General features: G+C 33.9%; 1 protein-coding gene across 3 annotated transcripts; it reads right to left on the bottom strand.

Annotated features, from left to right (window-relative positions):
- On the bottom strand, positions 1-24,457 carry LOC131852586 (RB1-inducible coiled-coil protein 1). Of its 3 annotated transcripts, XM_059203261.1 has the most exons (23): positions 24,215-24,457; positions 22,613-22,754; positions 22,080-22,270; positions 21,696-21,937; positions 21,107-21,234; positions 15,908-16,113; positions 15,307-15,521; positions 14,666-14,848; positions 13,699-13,871; positions 13,040-13,226; positions 12,425-12,708; positions 12,026-12,085; positions 11,823-11,949; positions 9,487-10,019; positions 9,147-9,393; positions 8,281-8,451; positions 7,967-8,091; positions 7,182-7,323; positions 6,656-6,793; positions 5,572-5,755; positions 4,543-4,623; positions 3,256-3,436; positions 1-2,857 (listed from the first exon to the last, which is right to left on the bottom strand). In XM_059203261.1, exons 2-23 carry the CDS (start codon positions 22,678-22,680, stop codon positions 2,668-2,670), a joined length of 4,056 nt encoding a protein of 1,351 aa, XP_059059244.1. In that variant the 5' UTR covers positions 22,681-22,754; positions 24,215-24,457; the 3' UTR covers positions 1-2,667. The 3 variants fall into 3 exon arrangements, with proteins under 3 accessions (XP_059059244.1, XP_059059245.1, XP_059059246.1); XM_059203262.1 differs by lacking the exon at positions 4,543-4,623; XM_059203263.1 differs by lacking the exon at positions 8,281-8,451.
- Between the last annotated feature and the right edge of the window lie 1,175 nt (positions 24,458-25,632).

The following is a 25,632-nucleotide window of genomic DNA, read 5'->3' as shown; positions in this document are numbered from 1 at the left end:
TGGTCTATTTATTGTATATAAAAATTACATTAAAATTTTCAATTTTACATTGTTTATTGTGTATGATAAAATTGGTCACTACAAAATAGTCCATAAAGCAATCTCACACAGTAGATTTATTATTACGCAATATGTGAATCGCAAAACATTCCAAAAAATGTCTGTATGACACAATAACATGACACGACGATCAAAATTTTAACGATGCGAGAACCCATGAGGATTTCGTTACATAAGTCTAACATGACTATCCAGCACAAACGACCAAACCATCAGCAACGCATGGTGTTCTCTCAGTGTATCCTACAACTGTTTTACTCAGATAAATTCGTCTCAGAGAACAACATACAAAGTCAAATGGCTAAAGCTAACCTTAAAAACTTAATTATACGTAATCGTACTTCATCAAATTTTAAATCGAACATGTGACCGGATAAAACATGGCTTTTGTAAAACTTAGTGATTAGACCCTATTTTATACTTCATCAAACAACTATGTACAATAGCAACATAGTTAGTTGTTGCCTCATTACATTAAACATGTTACATGGACTTAATCACTCGTAATCTTAATAAATTTATATTATACCTTATCATTTCTCGTCGACTATGAATCTACATGCCAGTGATGCTACATCTCTCAGTGATTGGCACATGTCGCCAGTAAGCATTATTGTGACACCGATACATATTATAAAAAATTTAATATTGCTGAAGTCAACAGTTCCAAACAGTTTTATTAGTACAAAACAGGCTTATTTGCAACGCAACAATTGTTTATTATAATGTCCTTAATGATAGGCCCTATTGTACGGATTATATTTAGAATTTCTAGCTTTGTACTTTTAAAACCGTTCGTTATGATTTGAGGTGAGCACAGCACGCACTATCACAGCACTCGGCACAAGCCGATAACGGCGTCTCCAATAGTACTTCCAGAAAGTTCTATATTCTGAAAGTACGGTCGGAGGCACGTGTAGCCCCATGTTGGGCGCCACTTATAATAAGGCCACAAACAAATATAAAGGTGGATTTAGACTAAGACCACAGGACAAGAACAGATCACTAAATAATAGGTTTAGACGAAGCGAATGACGTACAAAATTGTTCGCGAATGTAGTTGAGCAACTATAAAATGCTCTAAGTGTGATACGATCTATGAAGTGGAAGAAGAGTTTTTTTCGTTTCCATTAGTCTAAATCCACCCTAACACGAAGCAATATCTTGATATTTTACAACATAATTTCACAATTTGCGCTTCGAATAACAAATCTACATTTATTATTAATATAAGAACAGCTAAAACAACTTACGGACGCAAATATCTGTGTGTGTGTGCTTTTTATTACTTGTATATATTAGTTTATTTGTCATCATGGAAATATGTGTTCACGTTGTAATAAATTCGTATCTACGACTATAATTACTCATTTCTTATGAAAATATAACTAATGAGTTCCAAGAGAGTACCATTTGATTGTCAATATCATTCATTAGTGGCTAAAAAGTTCAAGAAAGTTCGAGATCGTGTATAAGCGTTATCAATTGCAAAAGCTTATTACGTAATAAGTTTTATAGCTTGTAATAGAAATTCCTAATATCGGGATCGATTATTCAACTAGTAATCACTATGACTGTATCAAGTAAACAGACTTAAAAATTATGTCAATATTAAGAATTATCAAGGCTCTAAGATCTAATACATTCCTAAACATCCTTTTAATACCATCAGTAATCACCATACTCGATAATATTCTAATTATATGGGATAATAATACAGCACGAATTCTATACTCCTGTGCGCTGACATTACAACAGCCGAACATAATTTAAAATAAAATTTAGGTCATCACAAATTATAATTACGATAACTTATAAAAGAACTTACACACAAACACAACGCAATATAAAATTAAAATAGTAAACGTAGATTGCAAAATAAAATATATAAAGCTTTATGACGACTATATAAATTTGTACTATTGTAGAGAATGAAATAATTCGAATCGAAGGAGACTTCATAAACTGAATCAGTCATTCTAACCATGAAAATATAATAATATAAATATTTATCGCGCAATAAAATCACATACGTATTATTTGTAGCGAGGAACTCATGACGCGATTCCGAGTGCATTCACATCATGTATGATATTATAGTTTTAGAGTTGAAAAATTGTCCCTATGAGTCGAAACCGTGGAAGACTAAGTGAATCAATGCTCGGAAAGTCGGTAAGAGCCTTCGCTCACGGATCGGTGAGATTCAGATATGAAACGCGCCCGATTTGCGTGCCGCATGCTGATTGGTTGTGGCTATACACTCGGTATGTGAGCACGAAACATCAGCACACAGATGCATGTCTACATTTGTAGACTGCAATTTTTATTGTTTTATTACCCGTCAAAATATACAAACGAGATATTAATTTAAGTTACATTCATCTACAACCCTCGAATCACAAGACGTCGACATCGCCACCACAAACAATGGGTGGCTGAGAATAAAGTATCGACACGACATTCGTAACGTACTTAGGCATCGCGATTTCACCGACCCGTGAATAAACAATTTAAAATGGACACAAAACCAGCCCAAGTAAGTAATATCCGAGTCTGCACGATGTCTCACGACTTGCGACACGGCAAAATGGCGGAGCCGCAGGGCCGTCAGGGCGCCGCTTCCTCGGCCAACTCCGCCGGGCCCGCCTCCGGGTCAGCGACCTCGGTCTCGGCCTCGGCCTCTGCCTCGGGCACGTTGGCAGGCCCCGCCGCCCTCGCTCCCAACAACACCGCGCGTAATGTCTGCTCCGAGGGCTCGGGGCCCAGGCAACGGCCTACGCTGCATTCCATATCCGTTCTAAAATAAATAAATTAAACACTAATATTTAAAAGAAGCAAAGATCACAGGTGCCTTCACACATGAAGAAAACATCTACTATAATATAGCTGGCCAAACGACATAGAAGATTTTACTTCAGGGTTACTCTTGCACCGATATATCAGTGCTCTGTACCCTCAAATGCTATCAACATTGTTAAATGAAATCGTAGATTCCATCCAAAAATACAGTCTTACTCATTCATTATTAGACGAAAAAAAATATATTTTTAATATCTGTTTGTAATAAATAAAATACTTGAGAAACAGAACATAAAATACTTAAGCGTTTCTCAAAATGTTTTCAGCTATAGAAATCTATATCGAGCAAGTAACATTAATTACAGCTAATACAAAGTAAAATGAAATGTGACTCACAAAGTGCTAGCGGTGGACATCTGCATCTTGGAAGTTTGCCACTGGTCGCTAGTCTCTATGGAATCAAACTGCTCTGTGTCCACGGTCCCGACGGCGGGCGCGGCCGCCACCGGCGACTCCAGATTTATGAGCGTCGCAGTAGCTACCTCACTGCGACTCGGCTCTGCCGGCTTTTGTATGTCTATCAATCAAAATCTCCATTTGAAATACTCGCCAATGAACCTCGATATACAAATAACTCTCGTACAAAGGTAAATCTTAAAACCGTGAAAATTAATTTAAAAATATCAGTAATTCCACAGAAGTTACTTCTCTACTATACATATTAGAGTTTCAATAAAAAGTAATACTTTTCCACAAAATTGTATTATGAGGCTTCCATTTCTCTGTGACATTTTCAAATTGAATATGTCACGTAACGGCAACTAAATCCGTTTTCATATTATTTTTGTATCAATAAAATAATTTACTCGATTAAGTGATTTAAAGTGCCAATTTGGCGCTACAGTTTGCAAGAATGTCGTTGAAAATAATCCTTATACATAATAATTTAAATTATCCAATATTTGGATCTCCACTGTGAGTAATTTAGTCAAATTTTAAACATAGGATAGCTTTTATTGACCTCATGATTTGAACTACCAAGCTACAGCATCGCGGGGCAAGCTGACTGTCTGTCTCAAGACACGAAGCACGTACCCAGGCACGTACGTATACAGGAGCAGTCGGGATACGAGTAATATATACACAAATGTGTTATCAGATGAACTAAGATATCAGTGTCTGTACCCAGTAATTTACTGCCAAAATAGAGCATAAAAAGCAGTTTCTTGGAGACAGAAACGACCACACAGACTACATTAAGTCCACTCCGGTAACTAACGTTTATAACAATAGTGGCCCATCATTCAGCATTCTTACCACCTAAACAGAAGCGGTTACAGCAAGCTAAGGACGCCTGTAACGTCAAGGATGTTAAGCGTTTTATTATCGCCTATTATATGAAATTATTATATTAGTACTTCAGTGTAAAATTCAATTAATTAGTTTTGATAAATCGTAAATGATGCAGGAATCTACGATGCATAGTTATGAGTGATTAATGATGGATAAATATGATTTTTATGAATGTGTTATGTACATTTGGTTTACTTTTTTTTTGTAATCAATACGACAAGCTTCCCGTGTCTGAAAAACAATATGTACAAAACAAAGTAAGACGTAAGCAAATAAGATCAAAGAAGATAAAAGTAGAATAAATAAAAAAATAAGAAGAAAAAGCAAGACCTGGTGCATGCATGTAGGTCAACCATTTCTTGACCGGTCGATTTTCACCGATCACGGAGAGGACCCGGCTTTTCTTTTTATCTGCAACGCAACGCGTCAGGTATCAACCGCACAATAAAGCCAACATATATTAGTCATAAGCGGGGAAATGCGCAAGCGAGACGGTCTGTGTCTATAGGTTTCTACAACAAATAAATGGGTGGTAAATGAAATTTATGTGTATCATTACAGAGAAACAACATTAAAGAAAATGATGTTGTTTTCTGAGCCCAGTAAGTATGTGGTAGATTACATCAAACTATTATGAACATTATGAAGATTTTCTAAATAATTATTAAGTAGGGTTCACAAGTGTGTATTGCGAATAGATATTATTGCGTTTAGTAGGAAGTTACAAATATACTTTAAGAATCTGAATAATTTAGTAACTCTTGATTTGTCATTAATAATTAATGGTTGTTAATTTATTTTTTACTATAGTTTAGATATAGTCCACAGGGATGATATGCTAAATTTATGTAAAAACTATATGCAATATCATGTAACTAATATTTCATAAAATTACAGTTTTTAATATAATACCGGTCGTCAAGTAAACTAGTGAAGAAGGTTAAAAATTATTTTTGACAAACATCTTTCATTGACTAGAATAATAATATAATACTATAAATAGTTTAGATATTTACGAAATAGCGACACTTGATGAAATATTAGTGTTGAAATAAGACAACAAAAGAACATATTTACACGATCCACATGATATCAAACATTTTAGTGATTTCGTGAACATAGTATGAATCTACAGACAAATGAAACTCGAACAATGAAAAATTTTATAAAATATGTCTAATTTACAGTGCCAATATTGAAACGATGAGAATTGAAAAACTGGATCGAAGTACGGTTGCACTGCCCTCGTGGGTTCTCAACGAATTCGTCGAGACACGAGTACAATTTCGATACTTTACTGATTACCCGCCAAAATATACTAGAGCAGACGGGATAATTGCATCTATAACGTATAAATACCTGGCTTGGGTGTGACGTCTGTGTGCGCGGTGTGTGCTGTGTGTGCGGGGGGTGCGGTGTGTGCGGGGGGCGGCGGGGGCGCGGCGGCGGGGCAGCAGGGCGGCGGCGGCAGGTGCGGGCGCGGCGGTCGCACCCGGACGCGGTAGAACCGCGACCCGCGCGGCATGCTGTACCGGTTACTGCTCTGTCGATACCAACCAATCGACACGTCAATTGCTGCCTTTCCAACCACGCTCTTTCCGCAGGAGAGAAGGCGATCGTAAATCGTATTATTATTCATTTCGACAACTATGTGGCTACTCGATTCTGGACGAACTGTATAGATGCCTCTATACGGGCTCTCACTGCTACTAGGTAAAAAAATACATATGCACAATTGTCATTACAAAATGGAGGACGTCTGACTACAGAGCTACTTATAATGTTATAGAATTATTGATAACTATTAAATTTTACGTGTCTTTGAAAAATAAAGTCTGTTTAACAAAAAATAAGCTTTTAAAAGGGAGTGAAATTACTTGATTTCACTACCTTTTAAATTGAATTGAAGATTGACGCGCGCAAATACAAATACATATAATTAACTATGTATATTTGTATCAAACGTACCATTATTATATGTTTACATTTTTATATAAATAATATATATAGATTGTGATAGATTCCCTCTATTGATCTTCTGTTAATTTGTAATTTCATTTCAGATTACAAACGTAAATATGTAGAATTAATTTATTTACATTGTATAAATCTATATATATATATGTCTTTATAAATCTAGACTTCATCACATATTCCTATAAACAACAATGTACCTTCAAAACATGCAAAAATAATAGCGCATCGTACTTGCTCAAGATTTGACTGCGCACTAAATGCTACGTAAACATATGAACTTTGTACGCTTTGACGTGCGCTCAGAGACAAATATAATATGGCAAAGAATAAATGTTTTAACTGCGAAATCAATTCTCAAAGCGTGCCAAACATCGTGACTTTGTAAACATTTGAGTATTTATAGCTGAGTCTTAGATCATATTATACTTTTACTTAATCAGTAGTATAAAGCTAAACTTAATTTTACCTTCTTCGCATAACAATATTCTTTGGATTCAACAGTAGCTATGGCGTAGAGACGTCTCTCGCTTTCGTTATCCACTTGTATACTGAGATCGAGGGACGGTAGGCAGTCACTGTACACGAAGTACATAGTCGACGATTCCTAAAATAATTTAAAAAAATCTTTAAGAGTTTAGAAAACCAAAAATTCTTAATATATTATGTAACTATTACAGATATTAACTCCCGACGGCCTGAGCCTAGGTTCGAACCTAGGTGGTACCCTCTAAAAACAGTGGTAAATGGCGAGCACAATAGATCTATGTGGGTCGCAGTGCTACAGGGCCATGCAGATGCATGGCCCTGTAGCACTTTTTTTTTTATTGGGTAGTTTGGGCTATTGTCAGATGACAATAGCCCAAACTACCCAATAAAAAAAACTGTGGTACCCTCAGACTACAGGTGAAGTCGTATCCATCAGGCAGATCAGGCCGCGCTATCCGAGATATCAAGTAGGAGGTGGGTGGGTGTAGTGTGGTGTGGTGCAGTACCTGCATGACTGTGTAGTTGTGGTGGGCGGGGTCCCACAGTACGAGCACGGTGTGTCCGGGCAGGCACGACGACAGGCTCAGCGAGCCGCCCGCCAGCCCCAGCGGCGTGTGGCCGCGCCATCCGCGCCATCCGCGCCCGGCTCTGTACGCACACTCTAACGTTGACTACACTACGCCTTTACGCATACATATGCTCCTAGACTAATACACGATTGTTAATATTGTTTTCGACACACTTGCTCGTAAAGTGGATCTAATTTCACCGGTTTTCGATATATAAAGCAGCTCAAAAAAGACGCGTGCATTATAAACGTAAATAGTTAAGTTATATTCACAAAGCCCATTATTTGCTATTTAAATTTTGAACCGACTAAAACGGCGAGACAACAGTACAGTCTTCTGCTTGAGTATATTTAAAACCAAGTGTGTTGAAAACCGTCGTACGAATCACGAGAATATTTAGGTCACGGGAATACTCAGGTTTATTACGTCCTCGCCATCGGCCCGCGGGCTAAATTTCCGCCTTGTATTATAACCATCATAACACTTCTATTAATTACTGTTATCAAAATTTCATTTATTTAATTTGTTTTACATTATTTATTACCTCGCCTCATTAAGAAATCCACGGCATTGTTACTTGTTATATATACATATACAAACTTTGTATTTAATCAAATTATACCTAATAAGTCAATACATAACAGGTAACTTTTTGTAGTAGTACAATGGTAAAGATTATAACACATGCAATTAGAATGTTTAAAAGTAATTATAATTTGTACCTGGAAACATCTTCTTCTTTATTTGTTTCTTTCTTCTCTCCCTCTTCAGTTTTCTTATCTAATTCCTTCTTCAGTTCCTCAAGTTGTTGTTGAAGAAGTGCCTTCTCATTTTCAAGTGATGTGAACTGAAAATGTATAGATGGACATAAAAAAAACAACAATCTCCATTTGATTCGTCTGTTAAAAAAGTTAAGCAATCGTTGTTCTAAAACAAACATTTTTCTACATTCACACATAATAATTCTAATATTAGTAGGATTAGATTTATCAAGACCATCGGGGGTGCAGCTTGGCTTACTATTAGATATATTAACCTGTGTTTTAAGCAGCGCATCATAGTCGTTGGTCTCTGGGTCGGTGAGCTGCTGTATAGTATCTCTGTACTTATTGCACTCGCGTACCAGCGCTTGTTCACGCTCGCGTAATACCTCCAGCTGGCGATCCTTCTCAGACAACAGTCGGCCACGAACGTCGTTGATGGTCACCTACATATTACATACTGACTGACTTCCTGACGTACAAGTTTTTATATAGCATAGGGAACACACGAGCTTGCGGTTCGCGTGATGGTAAGTGATTACCGCCGCCCATGAGCACCCAAAACCCCAGCCCAGTGCGTTACCCGCCTTTTAAGAAGGAATAAGCTCTTTTAACTTTTGTATAAAGAAAGTATTGTAGGCAATGTAACGAAACGACACTCACGGAAGTTTTGAATTATATTTTTTAAGTATATTTGAACCTGTTCGCGATCTAACTTTAAGCTAGTTAATAATCTTCGAAAATGAGAAACATGCTAATGTTTAAAAAAAACTATAATTATTTATTATCTATATACTGTATACTTTCAGTGTATCCAATAAAATTTGCAATTACACAATTAAGAAATACGTTTAATGTGTACTATACGCTAATTAAAATGGATCTGTCTTGTTTTAGGACTTCTGTCCTCTCTTTTTTAGTAGATATTAGCCTACACGCGGAAAGCATTAGTCACGCGACTTCGTATAGCCATAACATTATATCCAAAGTTTTAAAGAAATCCGAGAGAATCGAAAGAGAGAAGGAGAGCAGAAGGAGATATCCTCTTTGCAATTAAAAAGTGTAGTATTTTGTACTTTTGCTACATCTACCAAGCTAAAACAGTGTCTAATAATAATTTATAAATTATTGGTGTACTAACCTGTTTCTCAACTTCATACTTGGATTTGACTACGTCCAGTTCAGATTCCATTTTCTGCCTCCATTCAACTTCGCATTTGGCTACTGCCTCTTTTACGGCCTCCTCCTTCTCGACCTCCGCATTCTCCTTGGTCTGCATCACTATCGCATTGTGACTTGTGATCTCGATCATATCTGTGCGCTCGATCTTCTCCAGACTTGACTCCGATGGCGACCGATCCATGTTAGTCAAGGCGACCAGACGGAATCTGATTTTTTAACAAAATAATACAATAATATATATTGCTAAACGCTGAGCTACTAGTCTAAAATTTATATGAATATAATTGACAAAAAATTACCTTGAACGCAAGGACTCAATCTCTGCTTTATATTCTGCGTGCATCTTCTCCTGCAAATCTTTAATTTCTTTCTGCTTATTCAATTCAATTTCTTCAAGTTTCATTTGAAACTCACTAATCTCTTGTTGAGTTTTTTCTAGAACCTCTTTCGTAACCTGATGTTCTCTATCCACTTTCTCTAGTTCTTCCTGATGTTCAGATTTTATATTTTCCTTCTCTTTCTTCAGTAAGTCAATCATATCGTCTTTTTCTTTCAAAGCTGCCTTCATGTCACTCAACTCTAACTCATGGTCAACAGTCAACCTCTGGGTTTGTTCCCTAAATCTAAGATCGGCTTCCTCATTACTGCGCTTCCAATTATTTAGTAATTCTAAATTTATGCTGCTAAAGAATTTCTTCTGCTCATCAATTTCCGTTTTTAAATTATATAATTCTTCTCGTATGTATAATATATTTTGTCTAAATAATCCACATAGTTTAAAGAGTAGTTCATTTAATTTTTCTATGTTTATTTTATGAGTATCCATATTGTCCTGAAAGATCAAAATTTCAACATTTTTAATACCATGACGAAAATAAAGTTTCAGCCATAGAAAAAAAGAGTATTTATGATAAAATTATATAAAAACAGCGAACAGCCTACTCAAATAAATAATGTTACAGTTGCCAACAGACATGAATACAACTATAATTAACACATAACATCATGAAGCGCTGACTACTGTTTCATCTGGGTATGATGACACTATGAGTATCATAAGCACATATCACGTTGCTTAAAAGAACTGTATATTTCTAGAGCGGCAAATACGAAATTTTACATTACATTAATATTTATTATACTCTATTAAAATAATGTAATCTTTACTTCGTTTTCCTCACATTTGAGCTCGTATATGAGCTGAGGTCAAGCTATAACAGCTAAGCTCTTAAACGTAAACGTTCCCTATTATGTTCACAGGGTTTCAAATGAATTGTGAACTTAACCCTTAAATAGTGATCACCAGACATACAGAGTATAATTATATAGTATCAACAAATCAGGAAATAGTCTAAATCTCAATACATATTCCTTTCATTGTTGGCATATCTACAATAGTGAAAGATGATAAAAAAATATGAAATTTGCGAAATAACATAAAAAACTATAAATTACGATTTAACGGGGCCGGTGAAGACAGGAGCAACAAAAAACATCTAGAACACTTCCATACATGTGAGACCTCTATATAAATTGTTGTGAATGACAATCAGTTAGGGTAAGCGGTGATCTAGCGGAGAATTATTGTTCTGTACTGTCATCTTAGAGAAATTGATTACTTTGACCGATATTTTTGTTTGTATCGCATAACCTAAAAATCTTTTCTGACACCAAAAAAGCTTATCAGCGAGTAATTTGGATTGATTTTTATGTCAAAAGAATTCATTTCATTCCGAAGCAAAAGCGATAGATAAACTTTGCTTACACCTATTTCCTTATTTTAATTTTATGAAAAACTAATGTTTATCAATTAGATTATTTATCCATTAAATTGTGAGCAACAGGCCGCAATAAAATATTCTCTGGTTGCAAAGAAATTATTTTTGTTTATTAATTAATTTAAATGTAAAATTAAATTAGTTTCATGTTTCATAATCTATCTATAGTTTATCCAGTGTATAATGACTGCTTTGTATATATTAGTGAAAATAAGTACAACAGAAACTGAGCAATAGTGATCGTTTTGTAATGCTCAAATATTTGTATATAAATTGTACGTATATTACATAAAGCATAATTCTATTAGCTAGTCTATTTCCAGTGATAACAACAGTATTATTATTTGACGGCCTCGGTAGTCTAGCGTTTAGGCTTCGATTCCTCGCAAGATGCAAATATTTGTATTCATAAGTATGGTTGTATCAGTGTGGGAGTTTTCCATGTAAATTATGCATGTATTTACAAAATAAATATATTTAAGTTATATTTATTTTTTATATCTCTATCAGTTGTCTAGTACCCATAGGATATGCTCTGATTACCATGCGACTAGTTGGAGCTGTGTAAATTATTCAGGATTATTATATGTTAGGCATTATATACAAAATTGTGCAATGAATTCTCCGCTTGATCACCGCTGATAATAGGGGAATAAAGATGATGTGGTGGGGAGGTCTAACACGATGGACAATGATTACGATCGATACAGGGGTTAGAAGTACACCTGTCGTTCGTCCCGGCCCCATTCCAAGCTCGACGGTAGCGACTCTTCGATGTAAAAATCAGAGTTTTCAAACTCATCACTGCGTTTTGGGGGGCTTTCGGCTGTTTCCAAGATAACCGGTAGTGATCGCACCTCTGTCACCGTCGACACTGCTGTCATCTCGGGGGCACATGTGGTTGACGTGTTCATTGTCTCCTTCGGTGCTATTTGGTTGGTTAGCTTCTCGAAATCTCCTGTTTCGGTCTCCAATTCAATAGTCCTAGAAACAAAACAAAGTTTAGAAAACCAAAGAAGGATTCAATGTTCCGCTATAATAAATGCATAATAATACTTACCCTTCGAGACATAATTCAACATTAACTTCCTCTTTATCCTCTTGATCAAACACATGGACCCTAAAATATTTATTTATATTAGTTAATTAAAATAAGAATGACATACCGAAAATAAATATTTGTTAGTAATGAATTTATATTTAAATAGTATATCCATTTATTAGAAAGTTTATTAGTAGATTTTAATTGTAAGTAAAATAGACTAATACGGAAAGAAGGCGGTAGATTCCACTCCAGCCACGTTTGATTCAAAATATACAGTAAAATGTGTTCACTGTGGTACAATAATGGTATGTAGTAATGGTACATACATATATATACCAAAATAGATATTAAAATTCAGTACTTCAAAGACTACAGATTATTTAGCATTGGTAAATATAAATATTAAGAACTGACCTCTGTTGAAAGAATTTAAGAGTAGTTTCCATATCATAAGTGGGCACGTTGGCAGTCAAGTGTGGGAGAGTTGTAGCGAGGATCTTCACATCTTCAGCCGTTAGCTGCGGTAGGCGCGCATCAAAAGCTGTCGGAGCCTGTGTTGCGAACGGGGGCGGCAAGTCCGTCATACCCGGGAATAAATTGTTCAGGAAGTGGCCTTCGAACACGCTGTTGAACTCCTGCCGTCGGCAGACTTCTTCGTTGTGGATTTTTTGCAACATCGCCGCCAGATCCGTTGCCCACTATCAATGATTAAATTATTATATCAATGCTCCGAATGAGTAACAAGCGTCGCCTACATACAGCATGTACGACATATGAAGATGAAATAATTTAACATACACTTCTTTGTGTTTACAAATAAATAATATATTCTAATTTTGATATTTCTTCTATTTATTACTGCTTACTCATAGGTATTCAACTATAACGAATATTTTGACAAAAATCAATGATTGTCGCTTGTATTTCATATATCCTTGGCTCTGCATGCAAATATGACTGCGCGGAAAAGATAGAGTAGACAAGTATACCTACAAGAATATGGTAGATATAGGAAGAAGCAGGACATACCTGTAAAAATGCAGTGGAGAAAGCTCGACGTCGTGCAACCTCGTGGGCGGCGCGTACAAACACAGAAGGAGCGCGATGTAGCTGTGCGACAATACTGAAGTATCTCGCGAGCCGGTTGAAGCACTGGAACGACAGCATGGCGTGCGCATCCTGCACTGACATAGAATTCTCGATGCGCAGGACCGTTCTGAAATATTATGTTAACATATCATACCATATTTAGCGTAAGGGAATTTACACGATGTATGTATAATTAAAATCGAAGTCTAGTACCTGTCAACTTTTGAATAAAAGTCAATTTCGAACCACTGATATTTTGATATTAGAGATTTCAAAAAAATCTATGAACATTCAAATTATACCAATCATTGCATGTTTAATCGTTTTGAAAATTAACAAATATGCAGATGCTATAAGATTTCCCTATGAATACTTGAGACTTAGTATCATAAACGTCCTACTTTTGAAATAACTTAATGACAGACTAACGCAAGATTTTCTTAAGAATCATCAAAAGCTCAAAGTGATGATAAATTATCTGTATATATGAACAACAATGAATACAGTGGAATTGAGAAGGCCTCTCTTTTTGAACTAAGTTGTACAATATATTTATAGTAATAAAACTAATAATAGATCATTATCTGGTTAACACTCACCCTAATCTTGCTTTTAGTGTATGCGACAACTCATCCTTAGATTTGGTAATCCGACGTCTAATGTCGACTAACATTTGGTGTCCTTTGAGCAACTTCTCGAGCTGACACCAGTGCGACTGCACTAGCGTGGGCAATACAGACTGATCGCACGTCGAGTTCAAACGTTCACGGTGCTGTGAACAACATTCAACATTACATTACATAAGAATATTATAGGGAAGAATATAATTGTATACATATTACATTAAAAATATATTCCTATTACAAAAACGTGGTATTCGTGCTTATTACTGTGTATTATATGGAATTCCTGACTTATTAAGAAAAAGAAATGAAAAGAAGCAAATATTCTAACTTTTGCTTTACACTATATATACTCAAACATTCTACATACACATCCACACATACATAAGTAGTGTACTTGTCTAACATGTTTAAAATAAAAAATGCCTAGTCAAAGAAGGTCGTCTCCCAAATAATTATTTTTATAGAGTAATAGGCATCAAATAAAAGGCAAGGCATAGGCACAAAAAAAAATTGAGACATACTGATTGATTACTATCAATAACTATGACTCAATTTTTTTTTAATTCATCCATACATAATTTTGTATTGTAAATTCCAATGCCCATTCACATAAAAGACCTATTTAGGAACTTTATCTAAATTTGTATACACATATTTTTTCATAACTTGCTCTATTAAAATATAACTCGAAAAGGTTAATACGTACGTATGAAATTTTACTTTCATATCATTAGATTAAAATATTACAAGTAATGTCAATAATTATTTCCGTAATTAAAAAAATATTATGTACTATGTAATATTATGTATTGCACGAACATTAATAATACAAGAAAAAATAAATATTCTCCATATTGCTTACCATTTTACGTTATAAAAAAATTATTACCAATTTTCAAATTACTAGGAATTCTCAGAAATCTGAGCCATAACATTTTACCTGAGTTAGTGATGCGGCCTGATCATGCTGGTCTCGCTCTAATTTCTTAACCTCATTGAGTAACTGATCGAGTCCATACAGCCGGTCCTCTATGCCCTTAATTTGCTTTAGTCCATACATGTTTGCCATTGCCAAAATTCGGCATAGTTCCTCTTCTTGTTCTTTAAGAGGTTCCACATCGATCTAGAATTATAACAAAGTTTACATTAAATATTCACAGCCTAAAATCACTACATAAAAACGTAAAACCAATTCAATTCATTCAATAGACTAATTTGAAGTATTAGTAGATTTGAGCTCTCATTTCAATAGAGTGCCACAAATGAGAGCTGCTGTTTTTTGTCACTTGATTGTTTGCTGGGATAGTGAGATATGTACCATAGTGTAGAAATAAGCTCTAAACATAGTTACACTTGAAGTTAAGTCTATATATAAAACTAGTGTCCTGAGTCCTTCACCCAGGTAGTTATAACATTAAGTTTTGTACGTTACTCTACAGTGTACATTCATACAGTGACAGAATTTCTGAAACCGCACCGATCGCAGAAATTTACCTTTCTCATAAAAATCCGTGCTCTCTCCATCTCTTTCTTTGCTTACACTATTAATATAGATTAGATAAATTAGGAGGCAGAACATACCAAAGCGAGTCCTTTCTCGCAATAGTCCAATATATCTTGCAACGATGCCTTGTTGCCCTGCGCCAGTATCCAATGTAAAAGCGACGGCTCCTCTTTACTTTCGTAGGAGTATACGTCGAAACGATCTCCTTCATCTGATTCTTCGATTTGCGGAGCAGGTTCTGACTGTACAATGGCTCCATCTTTACTTGTCGATGCATCTTTTTGATCAAAAACTAAAATGAAATATAAGAGTCACAATAATAGTCAAGCAAGAATTCACACAGCATATTTTAGTCTCAATCAATATATAATGACTTATTATTTTTAAAATAGGTATATATAGAAAATACCCAGACCAATACAAATAATCATAACTATTTATACAAATATCAATATAAATGTTCTTACGTTATATATTCATTTAATTGATGGCCCAACCGATGAATACTATCAGTTAGTGCAGAAATACAGAAAATAATATATTTTTGGTTTCGGGATCTGCTTAGTATTTTTCTCCCTACACAATAAACCATCACCCACACATGACTAGAAGACAATAGAGCACTAAAATGTTCTTATCTAAAATCATTGTGGTGTTTAAACTTTTTAATCCACTTACCATCCTCTTCAGATAATTTGAAAGCTTCCACTCCAAAATCTTGGCATCTCTCTGAGCTGTTGTCTAGCGGTTGACTGACCCTGTACAGCTGGCCTTCGAAAGTCTCTTCAAAAACGTCAAAACCCGAGAAACGATGAGCCTCCGCATTCACTTGGAGGGCGGATAGAATTGGAATCTTGCCAAGGGACTCCAACACTTCGCTAAGTCTAAAAATATTTTTTTGCAATGAGCGCCACAATCGAGCACCGGCCCGCCTGATGAGGCGGTCCATGTAACACATAATAAAATTGTAGAATGAGTGAAAACTGTCTCTTTGTCTATATAGCCTACATAATAAAGTTACTTAGAACGGGGATGGGTGGCATACTGTTGTACTTCCAGAGCAACAAAAGAAAAATTAATTAAATAACACTACTTAAATATTACTACATATTAAGACAGATTAAGTATAAATTTTGTTTAGTTTTTTTATGTATTAGAGTTATAGTTACAACCTATTTATTAAGTAGTTGTCCCGGAGTTGATTTGGGTTCGTCCCGGGGTAATATATAAATTTTACTTACTTTTACATTTTGTATTACCTACTTTGATAATCGTCAATAGACTAGTTACTAATATACTAGTGGATGAAGTCGCGGGCACCACTAGTTTAATACATATTTCTTATATGTTCTTAAAATGAACACATGTGTGTTGTGAATGGGGCAGCGGTAATCATAAATCACAATCAAATCAGGCGAGTCGCAAGCTCGTGTGGGGATACACGAGCTTGCGACTATCTTATAAATAAAAAATACATGGTATACCTACTATCCATGAAATCGAGGACATACATTATAACACAGCTACGATCAAACAACTTGTCATTTATATCTTGTTAATTAGAAACGAGAAGCATTAATCAATAGGTCGGGTAATAAATTCATCTGTATTGAATAAATAAATAACTTGATCAAAAAAGGGCATAGTAGTATAGTTGATAGTACATATTTAAAATGATAAAACATTCCACTGTAATTAAATTTCCTCAGTCGAAGTAAAAAACGTAGTAAATTCAGTAACATACCTCGTCCTAGTATTCTCTTAAGATAAACTATTTTACTATCAATATTATCTTCAACGTAATAAAAATCTTCAGTAACACTATTTCCTGCTCGCGACTTCATCCCCGTGATCGTAATTGACCGGATTGATTAAATGCTACGTATATATCGTGACAATGAGATATAAATGTGTCGATATTGATTACTGTCTGAATTCACGTAAAGTACCGTCATGGTTGTTATTTCAGATAATCAGAGCCAGTCAACTGTCGATGATATGGTAAACGTAACATTTCACATTCCACCATTTCGCTCGTTATATTTGAATCCAATGCAGCAGAGGATGACCGTACCGCAGTCTCTGTATTTACAATTGGTTTGATATTGGTGTTTCCTTCACCAGAGAATTAGTCAAAAATGTAAATTGGCATACAAAGTTTATTTTGTACCGGACGGATCCCAACTTACGTCTACATTGGTATAATTCAGGGTAGTACCTAAACCATTGGCCAACAACGCTCAATATCTAAATTCCAGATCCATTACTTGTCCCATTACGTAATATATAATTAGAAAAGCATCATTAGCAATTATACTTTTCTAATAATTTTGTATTATTCAAAGGGCAATTAAATCCTAATGGCGGCTACAATCATATACCAATTAGATACAAGGAACGCACGTTGATGATTAATATAACATTTTTCACAGATTCTCAAAAGGAGTATAGTCTATTATTCATATTAGATATATAATATAGTCTATTATAATAATATGTTACATGATATCTTTGCAGAGCTACGGTATGACTTTTGCCTCTTGCCTTGAATTAGGATCAAATAGGTTTGGCAAACAAAACGTAAGCAACCAGTCCCTACCTTACCACCCTACAAGCACACCTTCCGTTGTTCTGAATAGTTTTATTTGTCTAACTGTATAACTTGTAAAGCTGCGAATTTCAACAATTCAAATTGTTACCTCTACATTTGTCTTAAATATGGAATTACTATTTGTCAAAACCACGTCAACAATCTACCACAATAAAAAAACATGTTAATGTACATTTTTACAGGCAAGTATCTCGTGAACTAATGTACAATAGAAAAAAAACAATAAACATATCAAAAGTTCATTGTCCTTTGAGTTCAATTCTGAGTACAAGCTGTCTGCTTTTTTGGAAAGAAAAGATAGCCAATGTCTGTCCACGTGGTGCATGAATATGAATATAGTATGTATATAATATTCAGTCCTAAATTGATAAATAAATAAATATAATACTAGCTATTCCCACGACTTCGTCCGCGTGGAATTTACCTTATTTTCTAAAATAATAGAATTTTTCTGAAATAAAAGTAGCCTAAGTTATTCCTTATTACATCACCTACCTGCCAAAAAAAGTCCCGTCAGAATCGGCTCAGCCATTTTAGAGATTAGCCGGAACAAACAGATACTGTCTATCTGTTTGTTCCGGCTAACAGACAGACAAACAGACAAAAAAAAATATTTTGGTGTATTTACCGTATTTATATTCATATTGCATGTAGTACAAAACGCTTATTTCAATATTACAAACAGACACTCAAATTTTATTTATATGTATAGATGTATAGATTTATAGTCTCCTCACACTAAGAACTTACTTTGTCAATTGACATAACGACTTTGATAATGTTATTATGATAACAAACTGGTCGTGCTATCTAGGAGTCATTAGTTTGCACAATGAAACTGCAGGCAGAGATTATATATCGGAGATACTTCCAAATAATAATTTACCAAATATATTACGATTTACATTATTACGGTAAAGGAATTTCATCCCTCAGGAATATTAAAACATTATATATCAAAAGTTCTTTACTGCATAGGTATTCATTTAGGTACCAAAGCAGTTCCTTGAGCACTTACAGTATCTACCAAAGAATACTGTAACCGAAAACTGCCGTTTACAATTTACACGAAAATGGAATATTTGCATTTATTGAAGATCTGCATGTAAAAATTAATGACCCTAATATAATGAAATTCTATCATTATAACAATATATACATTGAATAACATCCCTGCTTAAGGGAATGCATATAATTTAGTAGCACTTAGTAGTTATATATTCCGGTTTTTAAATTAACTACCTATAATCTCTATCATAGATATAAAAAGCATTAAATTACTCATTATGTTGAATAACTAGCAATAATTAATTGTAAATAGCTTTTTATTGTATACATTAAGACGCAACATAATTATGATATTTATTTATTAAACTCCTATGGCATCCATGAATAATGAATGAATATAGCGCTCAATATCTACGCGAAAGTAACTAGCGTTCAACAACAAAAAATACATCTCCTATCTTATATATTTACAGTAAAACAATATGTATTTGACTACTACTGCTACTAGAGATGTCTGATACAAGAAAATATGCGTAATCACTCGATAGTGTCGTTTCAATACCATGTACCTTTGATATCGAATTGAAAGAAATGCGATAGGTTTCGATACTTGAATATCTAAGAAATAAAAAAGTTCATTTGAAATGTAAATTGACAGAAAATATATGATACAATAACAGTCCCATAAAATAATCTCAAAGTTATCGATATGTTAATCAATATTTTGAAGGTACTCATGAGAGTTGTATCGAAAAGTGATTACAATCTCTACTAGATACTTAAATAATTAGGTATCAATATCTTGTAAGTATCGGAACATTCCTACTAACGCATAAAGAGAGCGCTAAAACCTTTAAACACTAATAAAACATGACGTTTAAGTAAAAATACAATGATAGATGAATCTAGCGACTAGCGTGACTGTATAGAAAGATTTATCAGATTTTTAAAATGAATCACAATTTACGTATTCGTCACTATAGTAGTTTTGTAGATAATAACAACAAAGAAATAAAATCTTGACAACAATCAAACGACTGAACCGATATTCTATAAAACATAATAATAAATATAAAATTTAAGCACTATGAGGGAAAAAACCTTTACTTATCTATAATTATCTTATATACTGTTTTAAACTTGACGCGGTCATTATTTATGCATATAATTAGTAAAAATCACGGGATCTTACCACGTTTTATATTTATTTGCTGAGTTCCCGATATTTCGGTAGTGTTTACCCGTGATCATGGTGGTTGAAAATTATACGCATATATAATTATCTTAATGTAATTTTAAAAAATATAACAGAGAAATAACTAATACTACATACGAAAGTAACATACTACTTCCGTATGTAGCAAGTCAGTTCCATCTTACCGTGCTCAAGTTAAAATTAATTTAGAACATAAAACAATGCATGGAATATATTGTTTTTAAGGCAACATATCATAATCGTATAATCGTATAAATAGTCAAATTTGTATAGTCCATAGTAATAAATACTGTGTACATAAACAGCGAATCGCACAAAGTGAACATATAGGATATTGATGTCCTTTGTTTGGCTTAAAATTAGATTACCCAATTCAAAACAGCATGAGGTTACTGTGCCTCACCTCGTGACCAAACACTAAACCTACTGACCTGTGTACGTAAACATATATACGCAGCCCGAGGTCCGAAATTGATAATTGGGATTTAATCGGCTTTATGGTAGATAACTTTATTTAACTGTATATGGTAGTACCTACGCTCGTCATTTTGCAGACCAAACTAACAATCTTATTATCTTAACTCCAAACCGATACACAGAAAAATGTATTAACATTTTTAGAATTGAGTATACGAGGTAAATACTTACTTTTTTGTTCATATGTACAAAAAATACTTTTATTTTATAAATAAATAGGTCTAGAAAGATAACCCACCTCGCCCGCCTTATTTATTCCAACCAACAAAAAACTAATTACACGTTTCCATATCTATTTTTTTTATTGCTATTGGCTATATGGATAATCATAAATCCGTACAACTAAGGGCCCGATAATTGAATCTTTACTGTGTTTTCAATAAAGAGTAATCAATTAAAAATTAGAATAGAAAGAAAACATCCCATGGAAAAAAAATAGAGGAATTTCTATATATAGCTAGTATTTAAAATTGCCGTTCCCACATATTACAGGAAAAACCCTCACAACAATGCCCCGACAACCAGTCGTTTAAATTAAAAACTGCAATCAATATAATAAACTCACGTGTTCAGCTGCTCTTGATACTCCTCCTTTTTCTGACGATGTTTCTTAAAAGACTCTTTGAAATTCCTCGATCGTTCACAAAACTCATTGTATATGTCCTCCAAATTGGCCACAACTGCTGCCCATCCCTAAATAGAAAATATAGAATTATCATAAGTTAATTACTAGATTATAATACCACAAAACATGTGTTCCAGTTTGTCTGTCTACCAATAAGTTTAAATATTTATCATATTATTATACTCCTAAGAATATATATAAAATGACTATGTGAATGATTATATATACATATATAAATTGTTTACTTATCTACTTTCATTATATTTGATGGTCAGTGTGCAGTTTTTAGTACATTGTTGCAAAATTAGACATACCAGCGGGTACAATGCCCACACAATACAAATATTTGTATACATGAGTTGGTATGTATTGATCTCAATGTTAATCTACGTAAATTATATGTCTATAAAAAATGTATATATGTACATATGTACATTTATCAGTAAATACTTTAGTCTAGAACTACATTTATGGGAGTTTGAAATATTTTCACAATATAACCATCTCACTTATATCATCAAATGCTTACCTGATGCTGTAAATGCTGCTCATGAACCAGATGCTGGCAGCTCCTGGATACCTCATGTGCAAGGTCACTAAACTTCTGAGCCAGACTTGCGCATGAAATCACAGTGTTTATATCATTTAATTTCATAGAGTGGCAGGACTCTACACTTGCCTTCAGGTCCTCCACAGATTTTCCATCAAAACCACGACTGTCACTTCTAGACTCACCGGCTCCTAATTCCGCTATTGGGCTCAAATCGCACACTATCATATAAAATAAAATAAAGTGTTAAATATAATATTCATTCAAAAACCTACTTCAATATGAACTATATAATATAGATTCAAGGAAAAAGAGGTAACAGTCTGACATTCTTATGCATAAAGATATAAAAATATAACTCACTAGATTGTTTTGTAAGACTATCTCTTACAGAGGGCTTGCTGAACATGTATATAGGATTTGTATCTGTTCCAGCGCTGTATGATGATACCATATGTTCGGATTGCAGTACCTCACCACCACTCACCAAGAGCACCAAAGAGTTTGATAATATCTTAGTTTTTCTCTCTATGGCCATTTTTAAAGTTCCCACACTGAAATTAGAAATTATATAATAGTTCTGGAATATTTAGCTACAATATACATTGTTGGTCATCAAACAATATAATTTTATAATGAAAAAGATCCATTAGGATTAATTTGAATAGTTTTTTTTATACTATATAGATGGCAAACAAGCATTAAGCATGTTAAATTGCTAAAGGACTAGCTTTAACAAATGAATTACAAAAGGCTACTTCATACAAACAAATTCTTTGTAATGACCTATGAAACAAGATCTTCATCCTGTCCTACATGCAATTACAGCGAGTGCATGTGATCCACCACTCCATTAGAGGGATAGAAGTATTTAAATTTTTGATGGTGATACTTACGTCTCCAATGTCAGGCTCATGTCATAGGTGGTCATTTGACCAGCGTCTACATGGAATACATACAACATTGTAGTTTTATATATAACAACTTTCAGGCAAAAATTTGTATTACTGGTTACATTTGTCACCAATATCCAAACGGCTGTGGACAAAGAATATTCTTTACAAACTGTGAACTATTTTACACCTATGTTATTTAAAACATTGTAAATAAAAAATTGGGGGGAGAATGGGATTGTTAATAATAGCAACTATTGTTGATGTGATGTTATTGATGCTTTTGCTATAAATGTGCTATGACAGCTTGTCTTTACTTAGTGCCTATTGTAATCAATGTGGTTAATACCTGAAGAAATTGTAACAATAGGCTAACTGACTCCACCTCTTACTTAGCATATCATCCTCCACCAGTGCCCATCACCATGTTTTTAGGGACAAAGACAAATAGGAGCCTAACTAGTTTGCGGCCATCACCTGATGGTAAGTGATTACCTCCACACTTGAGGACCCAAAATACACTGAGAATTGTAAATGCATGGCCTGCCTTTTAAGAAGGATTAAATTCTTTTCTTGAAGGTCTCATGTCATATCAGTGCAGAAATACCATTGCTGGAAAATGATTCCACAATATGGTTGTGCATGGCAAAGTTTCTAGAAAACTGCACAGTGGAGGGAGGAGGAGGATGCATAACAGATGTCTGCACTATTCTCTTATTATCCATAAAAAAAATACAATCTGGCTCTTTACCCTTCTGTTAATTGTTTAAGAGTTAGATAGTATGTATTTTTTTTTTGCTCTTAATTCCTAAAAATCAGTCTGCTGTGGCTGTTAATATTTAAAGAAAATTATAATTAAGGAAAAATATTATTTAAGGAATTTTTCATTTATTATTAAACAATCACAAATGTGCTTTTTCTATGTTTAAGTGATGACAAGATAGATGTTTTAAGTAATGATATACCTATCCAAAATATATAAAAAATACCTGAGGAAAAGCTTAATACTTTCTTCCAATCACATTTTCCAGGTAAGACTTGAAAAGGAAGTAAGTAACATAAGTGACATTATGGAAATATATAGACAGAATATACTTTGTTAACATCATACAATTAAAAAAATACTTTGTGAGAGCACACCTGTATAAATACAATAAGTATTTTATTTTCAATAAAGTTGTAATGCTTAAAATGATGTTTTCATAACAAGCTTAGGATATATGCGTATGGTAGGTACGCAATTAATCAAAACAAAACAAAAAAAATTATTGAAAAAAAAAGTACTTTAAAATATTACTCAAATCAAAATATTTTAGCCATTTCCGAAATTTTATTATTTGAATAGACTTGAAATTACGCGCGCACAGCAAAACTCAATACACTGCTGTGTGCCCAAAATAAACAATAACAGCTAATGTAGCTTCGCAACATTAATTTATAAAACATAAGCTATTCTCTCTGGTAACTACAAACTAAAAATTATACATATTCTAATCAAATCAAAGTACAGCATAAACAGACAATAATACCAAATAGACCATCAAAGTGGAACGTGTTATTTTTTGCGTTTGAATGCATCTAGACAACAAAGATTCAAGCACTTACGAACAACAGATTCCGAAGATCACACTATTACACTATTTATACAACCCATTTGATAAATCGTTGGGCTCCTGGATGGCAATGGATAAATTCCATTCAGCAGCATCAATCACACGGGAGAAAAAAATTGTAACGCAATTATTTCGATTCAATGAAGCAGTATAGGTCATAACATAACAGTGCCACCATTGCTCGATATAGATAAATAAATTGAATTGAGCTCTCCCCACCCCACCGACCGTAACGCAGAACCTGGCAGCTGAGCTGACAGTTCAGTGTTGCCACGTATCTAGAAATTACATGTATGTAATATAATGTCACTCTTTACAATAATCTGATGAATGGAACATTAAAACTTTATGATATATTACAGTTTATAAAAATAAATAAATCAAAGAAGTCTCCTTATAAATATTATTCGATTAAACTAAAAGAATATCTATTTAGTTTATGTACTCCTAAGCTTTTCTTGGGTATTATTGTTATATTATGTACCCGTGAGCTAAATGTCCTGCTTACAGAAACAAATGTTTCGTTGTATTATGATTTTAATTATTTATTTCTGGTTGTGTGCAGACGCATTAAATCTAAAATAATTCATTTTGAGTTTGTATGGTATATTGATACTTTTGATAAACTGTAATAGAAGAAGTGTATTTAATTTTTACTTTATATTCAATTATTAGGATTTAAACTAGCGACACAAAATTTCCTACGACCAATCATTTAACACGTTACGATAATGTGAACGTAGTGTACACCGTTTTTGGAAAGTTAGCTTACTGATAAAAATGTATTTTAAGCCTTAGAGTTATATACGCACATAAAATGTGTATCAGTAGATATATTATACCTATGTTTAAATTAAAAACAATGAATGTGCCTAGGTGCCAGGTGTTTAATATCAACTAGTGTAAAAAACAAAATTGGTTGATAGAGGGCATCAGTATCTTATGATGTAAACGTTACTAGAGTTTAATTATGTAACTATCTATGTTAGTAACAATTCTCATTTGATGTAAAATATACACGTTTACAATTTAGTAGAGACCATTTCGAAGTTTTAATTACGAACTGTAAAATAGCCTGCCACTCTCTATTTGTCATAGCATACTTAAGCCCTTGCTCTACTCCCGTATGTAACAGCAAATATGATTTAGTATAGATTGAACTTTAAGTATACATCATAGTTAGTTATTGGATATATACAGAATGTCAAATAAGTTGCAAAGGGCACAACTCTATATAATAACTGCAATGTAATAGTTCATATATAATAGTAGACTTCAATTGCATAAAATAGTTATAATAGGCAATGATTACAACATCGTCACATAATAAGATCCTATACGACCTAGTCCCTAGTAATTTATAATACAAGATTAGCAATAATAATTATTACAATGATAACCAATGACTTG

Source organism: Achroia grisella, unplaced genomic scaffold, assembly GCF_030625045.1.
Source record: "Achroia grisella isolate CSIRO2021 unplaced genomic scaffold, CSIRO_AGI_Agris_v1 utg856, whole genome shotgun sequence".
NCBI classification, from domain to species: domain Eukaryota; kingdom Metazoa; phylum Arthropoda; class Insecta; order Lepidoptera; family Pyralidae; genus Achroia; species Achroia grisella.
This window is presented reverse-complemented; position numbering and strand designations above follow the sequence as displayed.